Source organism: Euprymna scolopes, chromosome 4, assembly GCF_053919585.1.
Source record: "Euprymna scolopes isolate OS-2025 chromosome 4, ASM5391958v1, whole genome shotgun sequence".
Lineage (NCBI taxonomy): Eukaryota > Metazoa > Mollusca > Cephalopoda > Sepiida > Sepiolidae > Euprymna > Euprymna scolopes.
Genome location: NC_136485.1, coordinates 171,227,503 through 171,238,560, shown reverse-complemented (window position 1 = coordinate 171,238,560; position 11,058 = coordinate 171,227,503). Strand labels below are relative to the sequence as shown.

Sequence of the window (11,058 nt, the reverse complement as noted above, 5' to 3'; positions counted from 1 at the left end):
GACATAGAGGACACGTGTCTGTTCAGAACTCTGTTTTTTATTCACTAAAAAATGTGAGAACCAAACTGCTGATCAGCTACTTTAAACTCGATGGACTGAGCGTATGACTTTCTTGTATTCTTTATTACTCTTTTGAATTATGACTTTCTTGTATTCTTTATTACTCTTTTGAATTATGACTTTCTTGTATTCTTTATTACTCTTTTGAATTATGACTTTCTTGTATTCTTTATTACTCTTTTGAATTATGACTTTCTTGTATTCTTTATTACTCTTTTGAATTATGACTTTCTTGTATTCTTTATTACTCTTTTGAATTATGACTTTCTTGTATTCTTTATTACTCTTTTGAATTATGACTTTCTTGTATTCTTTATTACTCTTTTGAATTATGACTTTCTTGTATTCTTTATTACTCTTTTGAATTATGACTTTCTTGTATTCTTTATTACTCTTTTGAATTATGACTTTCTTGTATTCTTTATTACTCTTTTGAATTATGACTTTCTTGTATTCTTTATTACTCTTTTGAATTATGACTTTCTTGTATTCTTTATTACTCTTTTGAATTATGACTTTCTTGTATTCTTTATTACTCTTTTGAATTATGACTTTCTTGTATTCTTTATTACTCTTTTGAATTATGACTTTCTTGTATTCTTTATTACTCTTTTGAATTATGACTTTCTTGTATTCTTTATTACTCTTTTGAATTATGACTTTCTTGTATTCTTTATTACTCTTTTGAATTATGACTTTCTTGTATTCTTTATTACTCTTTTGAATTATGACTTTCTTGTATTCTTTATTACTCTTTTGAATTATGACTTTCTTGTATTCTTTATTACTCTTTTGAATTATGACTTTCTTGTATTCTTTATTACTCTTTTGAATTATGACTTTCTTGTATTCTTTATTACTCTTTTGAATTATGACTTTCTTGTATTCTTTATTACTCTTTTGAATTATGACTTTCTTGTATTCTTTATTACTCTTTTGAATTATGACTTTCTTGTATTCTTTATTACTCTTTTGAATTATGACTTTCTTGTATTCTTTATTACTCTTTTGAATTATGACTTTCTTGTATTCTTTATTACTCTTTTGAATTATGACTTTCTTGTATTCTTTATTACTCTTTTGAATTATGACTTTCTTGTATTCTTTATTACTCTTTTGAATTATGACTTTCTTGTATTCTTTATTACTCTTTTGAATTATGACTTTCTTGTATTCTTTATTACTCTTTTGAATTATGACTTTCTTGTATTCTTTATTACTCTTTTGAATTATGACTTTCTTGTATTCTTTATTACTCTTTTGAATTATGACTTTCTTGTATTCTTTATTACTCTTTTGAATTATGACTTTCTTGTATTCTTTATTACTCTTTTGAATTATGACTTTCTTGTATTCTTTATTACTCTTTTGAATTATGACTTTCTTGTATTCTTTATTACTCTTTTGCATTGAATAGAATAAGAGAGATTAAAAGAAAGAATGAAATGTATAATTCTTCAAAAGTAAAACTATGATTACTTACTTTTCTTAGAAGATGGACCAGGTTCCTGTATTTTACAGGCATTGCGTTGATCTTTTTCATCATATAACGATTTATTGCATAGTTTATCAAAGTGCTGAAAAAGAGTTGTTTGAAATGTATTACATTTAAGTGTTTTCATTTCAACAATTGCAACACACCATTAATAAACAATTTCAAACGTTTTATTCGGATGCATACATTCAATCCGACTAACTTAACTGTATATATTGTATTTATATTATTATATTTACAGACGGAAAATATAACATTTTTTTTAAATAAACCAGAATTATGCACTCTCTATTGTTTATCGGTCCACGTCCTTCAAACGTCGATGTAAGTACGGTCTATCACCGATATTTGACAGGTTTATTTCTAGTAATAATAAGAATAGATTGTAGGTTCTCCTTGGCTAAGTATAAACCTAAAAACAGCTTTCATTTAAATGTTTCTTTTAAAATCAGCTCTCCCTCCTCCCTAAAATCGTCTCCACTCAAATGGAAACCCCTAAAAAGGAACCTCCGAGGATCCAAGCTAAATGACCAATGCTTTTAAAAAGGCGAGAGGTCTCAGCAATGACAAAAAGTGAAGGCTCTGCCACATAGAAATAGTGTGAGCCACCTGACATGCATACACACACCCACAACGAACATTTGTAACCACTAGACGATCCACGATCATCGGTTTATACACACATATATACACTCATTATATTGCAACTCCACGATACAACATCCAGTTGCAAGGTTCTGCTTGGGGATGGTCACTATACAATGAAACACAAAGACGTGTGTAACTATTTCAACTAGACCATCTGTAAAATGTTTAATATCGAATATAGCAAGTCCCAGGAACATGTTTACCAGAAAGAACAGTTGGAAATAAGTTATACACCATCCCTTATGATAATGCGATTCCTACAGCTACATACCTAGAAAACAGAGATGAAAAACCCGAAAGAGTTTTATAGGACAAGAAGGAGAAAGAAGCAACCTTAGTAGAAGGTGGTGCGGAGTTAAACAGAGCGGAGATGGAAACCCCCTTATCCTCGAGTGGCCTCCAGGCCTTGATAAGTGGTGACTCCTATGTAAAAAAAAAAATGATAAAAACATACTAAGATCTTATGCATAACATGAAAAGAAACTGAAATCTTAGAAAGATCTCCATCATTCCAGTAATTATAGGAGCAACCGGACTCATATATTTCACATATATCAGGTGAACCAAGTGCTAGAGAGATACAAAGAATTACATTTAAAGGAGCATTTAAAATCTAAAAAGATCTCTCAGTTGGAATGTCTGAGATAGCAGGTGACTGTCTGGCATCTAGTAGGATGCCCCGTTCCCAGATAAGATGATTCGAAACTTAAAATAAAAAAAGTGAGAAATAGCAATAACATGTAATAAGAACATACAAAGTCGAACTGATACAATGAAATCTGATGAATAACTGATATGTCGTGTGAAAGGGATATATTCGTTTGAGGTAGTTGAGTGATTCTGGCTACAGTATTCAATTAATAATCTTGTAAGCTGCAGAACTGAACGGGTGTGCGCCAGAGGAGCTGGCAATATCCTTAAGTATGAGGCTTTCAGAGTATATTTTGATATCTATTGCAAGCTGTTCTACTAGTTGGTATTTATGGCTAATTTTGTCAGAATGAATCCAGATGTACTGATATTTATTACACTAATAACTTATGTATAAGATCAGAATAATATCTTACTGTAATTGACCGTCAGTTTATGGAGAGAATTACAGTTATTAAATATAACACTCCCAACTCCAGAGATGATAATATTCGAATGACATTAAATCATAATAGAATGAAACCCTGATCTGTCATTTATTCATAAATCTATTGCAATTTAAATAATTAAAATGATCTTTAAAATTTTTGAATATTATTTTTTGGAATCAGAACTATATAAAAGAATTGTTTTTATATTCTTACTCTCTCTCTCTCTCTCTCTCTCTCTCTCTCTCTCTCTCTCTCTCTCTCTCTCTCTCTCTCTCTCTCAAGTTTAAAAAAAAAATTGACCGTTTTTTTGTTCAAGATACACTTCCAAACACCCGGGCAACGCCGGGCTGAAATGCTATTATATATATATATATATGATGAAGACTGAAGGATCGGTCAAAAATAATGTACTTATGAAAAAAGTTTTTTAATTTTTTTTCATAATATTATTATTTTGTATTCCTGCACGTCACCAATTAAAAACGAATAAAGAAAATTTATAAGCTTTTATACTTTTCGCATTCTTTTTTATTCATATATATATATATATATATATATATATATATATATATATATATATATATATATATACTAGCATTCAAACACCCGATCGACGGAAGTGTATGTTGAGCAAAAAAAAAAAAGCGGTCAATTTTTTTAAAGTTTGACCCCTTAACATTTATTATTTTGGACTCAAATCATGTTATTAAGTTATATCCATGTCCAAGGAACTTATATCTAAATTTCAAGTGTTTAGACCCACAATTGTCGGAGGAGTTTGGTAAAGTTCTCAAAGATCAAATCGTTGAACTTTAACCCCTTAACACTCAAATTACTTGCGGAAAATCGATCACAAAGATTTTCCCAAATCACAGTACCTGTATATCAAATTTCGAGTCTGTACACTGAAAATTGACAGAGTTATTGCGTAGGGAAATGTACACACACAGACACGTTCACTTTTGTAGATATACTAGCATTTCAGCCCGGCGTTGCCCGGGTGTTTGGAGGTGTATGCTGAGCAAAAAAAAAAAACGTTCTATTTTTTTAACTTTGATCCCTATTATGACCTCTTAAAATTTATTGTTTTGGGCTCTAATCAAGTCAGTATTATTTCGTTTTGAAGTTCGATTTTTCATACGACAAATATCGAAAAATTGGCTAAAAACATTAATATCTTCCCCTTCAACTAGGCACTTTTCTACAGGGGGGGGGCACTTTTTTCGCCGATATTTTTTAAAGTTATCCTCTTCTTTAGATTGTCTAGCCTTACTTTTAAAAATGTCACTTCCGGTGTGGCGGTGGTCGTAACAGCATAAACGTTAGGTTTTCGTCCAGAAATTTGGCTGTTAAGGGGTCAAAGTTCAACGATTTGACCTTTGAGAACTCTACCAAACTCCTCCGACAATTTGGGGTCTAAACACTTGAAATTTTAGATAGAGGTTTCTTGGATATGGATCTAATTTAATAACTTGATTTGAGCAAAAAAAAAAAATTTAAGGGGTAAAAATAGAGGTCAAAGTAAAAAAATTGACCTGTTTTTTTGTTTTTGTTTTTTTTGCACAGCATACACCTCCAAACACCCGGTCAACGTCAGGCACCCATGCGAGTATATATATATATAGTGAGAGAGAAAGAGAGACAGAGAGAGAGAGAGAGAACGAGTTATTATAGTATAGTAAGTTATTAAAATGTATATGACAATATATGTGTGTGTGTATGTGTTCTTAGATAAGAAGCGTAAAGGAGATATGGACATTTTAATCATCTTCGGACATGCATAATACAAAATATAAAGTAAATATTGTAAACTGATGTCGGGTGCACCCGTAATTTCTTAGTATTAAATTATTCTTGAAAGAAAAGAAAATCTAAGAAGATAAAGGCAAGAAAACGTAGGACAGGATCCTCCAAGCATGGATAATAGAAACGTGAACTGATAGACGATGGACAATACATAACTGAGATACATGGTAACTTCCAAGGGGATTCCCTATCACCACTACTCTTCATCATAGCCATGATGCCCCTTAACAATATACTAAAAAAGTGTGAAGTCGGATACAGATTTGCTAATACAGATGAAAGAATGAACCACCTAATATACATGGACGACCTGAAACTTTATCAAGAACTAAAAAGGAACAAGAATTTTTTTTTTGCTGGTGATTTAATCGTAAATAATATTATAGGAACAATTTTCTTGTATAGAGGCCCTGATGGATTTAACATCATCAGCAAAAAACAAAAAGAAAACCTAAAGAGTGTCATACGATTAAGGTGGTTTCCAATGGAAGTCTCAGTATAAAAATAAAATGCTTTTTTTTACTTGGGAGTCACCGCTTATTAATTAATTACTGTAAGGAGGTAGTATGGTGTAAATTGATTATCTATGGGGACAGTTCAACAAGAACTTATTACATTGAATTTGAAGGCTACTATATTGTATTCCACCAGGAAGCAGACCAGTGGAACAGTGTTCCACATACGGGCAGTTCTGGGAAATAAGTTTTGTTCATGGAATCTGTTTTCATTTAGACACAGATAAAGAGGGGGGAATCATATATAGTGGTTGTAGCTGGTCGAGAGTTTTTGAAAGTTTGGCAAGTGGGACCATAGATTGGAGTTCAGCCGAGCACCTATCATAAAAATAACCATAGAGCAGGGACAGGCTCGCAACGTTTCTTCTGTAGAAAAGAGGTTGCAGGGAAGATTTTCATTTAAGTTTTTGAATTTAACCTTTCTTTTTTATTACCTTTTCACCCCAAACAAGGCACATTGCCACTTTGGTGCAGGGGGCTACTATCACTGACCTAAGCTACAAGGGTACTATGTAGGGAGTTAAGCAGTAAGATATTAGTTCACGTTCCAAAATCTAGCAGTTCTGGGGAAGAAACTACTGGAGTAGAAATCTGTCTTACATCTATGGATCTCTACTGTGAAGGGGTGAGATTTAGCTGCTTGTCAGGTTTGTTGGGAGTATTTATGTCGAGTTGGTACAAGTGCTTGCAGGTTGTCGGAGCATTCACCATTAAAATACTTGTAGAACAGACAGAGGGATGCAACATTTCGTCAGTGGGACAGAGGCTGAAGCTTAGATGACAGTTCAGGACCTATCAGGTTGGCGACTCTCTTTTGAACTTTGTCCAGAAGCAAGAGACTAGTAGTAGATGCACCAGCCAAAATGTGACAACAATATTCCATACATGGGCGAATGGTGGCCTTATAGAGATACAGGATACTTTTGGGTGTTAGGAGCTTTCTAGCATGGTAGAGAGAGCCTACCTTCTTTGCAGCGGTCCTGGCAATGCTCTCAATGTAATTGTTCCAATACATGTTTCCTGTGAACGTTAGGCCGAGAGGTTTAAAAGAAATACTTTAAGATAATGAGTCTTTGGCCATTGCTATTGGTGGTAGAGAAGGTTTCTTGTAGTTATTGAAGGAAACAAGTTTAGTCTTGGTAGCATTGAATGTGACCATCCATTTTTGTCTCCATTCTACTACAGATTGGAGGTCATCCTCTAGTGTTTCTGCCATTTCTTTAGATATGTGTTCATTTGTTTTCCTGTCGTGTCTGTTATAGAGTGTGGTGTCATCAGCATATATACCCATCTCAGAGACAATTTCGGCAGGGAGGTAATTTATGAATATTAGGAATAATAGAGGTCCAAGGATAGACCCCTGAGGCACTCCTGCATTTGTATCATATTGTTTAGATGCACGACCATCGAGGACAACCTGGATTTTTTTCTTATCTAAGAAAGATTTCATTATGTTGAGTATTCGTCCAGTGATACCGTTTGATCTGATTTTCCTGAGAAGACCTTCATACAATACCCTGTCAAAAGTCTTAGATATATCTAGAGCTACCGCTCTACCTTCCCCTGCTTTTTCCAGTGTATATATGTTCAGAGATTACAGTTAGGATATCTGCTGTGGAACGGGCTTGCCTAAATCCATATTGTTTGTCGGTCAGAAGTTTAGCATCTGTAAGGTGATGGACTAGAGCTTGGTTAATTATGGACTCAAATATTTTGGCAAAAAGTGGGAGGAGGCTAATGGGGTAATAATTTAATGGGTCAGTTCTTTCACCAGAATTCTTGAAAACTAATACCACAAAGGCAGTTTTCCAGAAGTCTGGAAAGCAAGATTCGTTAAGGCATTTGTTGTAAAGTTTGGAGAGAACTGAAGCTACTTCGGCAGAGCATTTTTTTTAATAGCACAGCCAGCATGCTTTTGAAGTGTCAAGGTTTTTATGATAGCATGCACATGAGAAGGGGTGATTTTCAAATCGTGTGTGTGTCGTGTGACGTCTGTCCGCAAAGGAAAGTCAGGGAGGGGGATGTAAGCAGGATCCAGTGTTGAGTTGGAGGCAAACCGACTGGAAAACATGTTAGCCTTCTCGGTTGCTGTGCAAACAACCTCATGATTGTTGGATAGTGGGGGAACCTTACGAAAAAATTTTAAAGAATGTAACTAACTCTGATTTTTTATCTTGAAACTTGAAACTAAGTTGTTTGAATAAAAATTATTTGTGAAATGGCCATGAATATTGATAAATTACAAAAAAATATTTAGATTTAAAATATTATTTCTAGTTCTTATTTACGCCCGCTCATCATTTTATTAGCCAACCAGCACGAGCCTTAATAGTGTGACATCACATCCGTCTTTGTTTTGTTAACTTCGTCTATATGTAAATGTGATTGAATTAACAATTTTCATTAAAGTTAAATGTATGAAGGGAACACTTATGTCTTCAATCATAGCAACTCTTTAAGATAATCGTCCCAGCTGTTTTACAATGGCTACACCCCACAATTACCCCGGCCTTGTGTTAAATCCAGACGTAGTGCGGAGGCAGGAAATGTAAGATGTACATCTAATCTGGTACATTGCTAAAGCAACAGCGAAAACGATGGAATCGTTCTATCGCTCCAGAAAGTGTGTGACTCCTGATGCAATTTGCTCCCTTAATAAGAGTCAGCTACTTCCTAAAAAGGAGTAGTCTTACCACATCTGGGGAGGTGCTGCTCAAAATACTCTTTCTTGCTTTACAGAATTCAAAATTGACTAGTACGAGTGATCGCTTCTGTTCTCAACAGCCACTTTCTCAAAACATAGACGTTACTAGTCTTTATCTACTTTATTGTTATTTCCATGGAATGTGCTCGACTGGGCTCCAATTAGTGATTTCTCCTTTACAGTAACAACTCGTTTTCACAACTTCCAATACAAAAACTTTCTCATTCACAGTAACAACTCGTTTTCCAACTTCAAATACAAAAACTTTCTCCTTTCCTCAAACTAAATGTCCATGAACAGGGTTTCTTTCTAATATTTTCGCAATACTGCTTCCCTGAGAGTTACAACATCAGTTTGCTTTCCAGCATCTATGGTCATCTTCAATTCCAACATAAAGAAGATGTTGATGAGCCGTTCCTCTTAAGCAATCCAATTTACCAAATTTCCACTACTAATGATTACTACGATATTGTCGCATTGACTACTATACATTCATTAACCCTTATTCTCGAGTGGCCTCTGGGCCTTAATAAGAAGTGACACTTTTGTAAAAAAAAACAAAAAGAAAAACAGACAATCTATCCTTCTCATCAATCAATGCTTACAGAAAGTGACAATGGTTAAGTGGTTAACAACACAGACTGGTCACCTGGATGTTCCAAGTGCAAATCTAGTTTGTTCCAAAAAATCATTTTCACTGAGGATGTTGGCAACCTTCACATAGTCCCTCCCATAAGTGCCCGATGTCATTCTAGAAAGAATTCTGACGAGAAAGATATCGGGGAAATCAATGCCAACACTAGAATCATCTAGATTCATATGATATGAATCAATGAGATTAGTTCTTATCCTCCAGTTGCTTTTAGCCACGATGATTGTTGATTTGTTAGCAAAAATGAAAAGTTAAAAATAAATATAAACAAAGCTTGTGTACTTACTCAAGGTCAGTGGCATTCAAAAGGTCTGCTAATTTTTCAATATATTCCGGGAAATACACGAGAATCTTTGTGTTTTCGTCAATTTTTGTTTCAATCCCCGACATATTAAGCGCTTTCTCGTAGATATGTAGCCAATCCACTTGATTCTTGAAATTTGAACAAATTACGAACTGTTACTGTCATCAAATCGAATCGAGAGGAATTATGTTAAAAAATTATTAAAAAAAAAATACCCTACCATAAATAAACCCTAGGTCTGAGTGGTAACATCCCGCTCTCTTCCCAAATCACAGACCTCACCCACTTCCCCAAAAAAACTTCCCTTAACCCCTGGGTTGCAAACCTACCCCAAAACAGAAAACCTTGTAAAATCACACGTAATGGTTTTAAAAAATAGATTTACCCTTCCTCCTCAAAATTCAGAGGTTTGTCTCTCATAGCAAAATTGAATTAGTTAACTGCCTTAAACTGTTAGAGTTCCCTGGAAATGAAGGATCATTTTATGTTAGATTTATATGCTAAACTGATAAGTTTGTTTTTTTTCAGGTGATTCACAAATAATAGCGTCAAAAGTAGAATTTCATTTTTATTGTTGTTTTTGTCAAAGGGGTTTAATTTAAAACACTTGTTATATATCGAAAATATCAACTGATATTTTATTTGTTTGTCAATTCCATTAAAACCGTCTAAAAATATTATTCAAGGGTTTTGGCTCGTTCGACATTCTTTTTCATTTTCTACAGGGTGGAACAATGAAATTGTCGTCCTAGTAAAAACGACATAATTCCATTTCCATTAAATGAAAACCGTTCTTTTTTCTTTTTTTTTTTTTTTTTTTGCAGACCATCTGCCAGTTAACCAGCTGTGCACAAATCCCAAGAGAGACAGGAGCCTTCTATCATGTCTGAAAGTGACACAATGTTCAACGAGTGAGATCGGAGATGTGCTACTGTACAACTCATGATTTCTATCAATCCAAGTTATGACAACAGGACCATTGCCAGCACCCTCAAAATGCAAATTCGAACTGTTCAATGAAGTTTTCGGCCACAGTTATTGGTTTTTGGTGTGGTTTCAAGTGATGGCCATATCATGCCATCTCACATCTTCGAAGTCAGCTTCAAAGTCAACACCAAAGTGTACCCGGATGTACTGAAGACTTTGGTGATTCCCTGATGCAATCAGGTGACCTCTGGCAGACCCTCACAAGTCCAAAGAAACCCAGGCTTGACTTCAGAAGGAGTGCTACGACTTTGAACCCTTCTTTCATTGCCCCCCCCTTCTGAACCGGCTGGACTATTTTGTTAGATCATACATCAAAAACATCACCAACATGACCTCCCACAACACCAAATCCAGCCTGATCGTCGCCATCCACCGAGTATACACCAAGCTCCGGCCGGTGCTTATAGAAAAGGCATGCTCCCAGTTCAGGATCAGCTGGCAGCCCGGCGTTGCCCAGTCATATAATACGCTGAAACATGATATTTTAATTTATGCAGATTGCGTATGTATTATTATAGAATCAATACTCTATTGAATATTATATAACATGAGGAATAATTTCCCGTTAGCCTAATTCACAAAAAAAAAAAATACAAGAATAAAAAAACAATAATGATAATGTTGTTCATAATTCCGTCTGCGTTTGCATACAATATCATGCCAGCTGATATTTGGGTTTGACGATGAATGCCCTGGAAAAGTCACTTTTGAATAATGTTTAGTTTTAAAATATGTAAACGAAGAAATGATTTGCAGCGATTTTAAATGGCACCTCTTATTTTTTATCGTAAATTAAACTCATTAA

The 11,058-nt window shown here is 34.4% G+C and overlaps 1 protein-coding gene across 3 annotated transcripts in view; it reads right to left on the bottom strand.

Annotated features, from left to right (window-relative positions):
- LOC145270282 (endothelin-converting enzyme 1-like) overlaps positions 1-11,058 on the bottom strand; it is a 180,223-nt gene that overhangs the window by 77,640 nt on the left and 91,525 nt on the right. For all 3 annotated transcript variants that reach the window (XM_080125928.1, XM_080125933.1, XM_080125938.1), the window contains exons 9-10: positions 9,249-9,394; positions 1,544-1,637 (exon numbers count right to left, since the gene is read on the bottom strand). In XM_080125928.1, the coding sequence (XP_079982054.1) occupies positions 1,544-1,637; positions 9,249-9,394 (240 nt within the window). The remainder of the gene's footprint in view (positions 1-1,543; positions 1,638-9,248; positions 9,395-11,058) is intronic.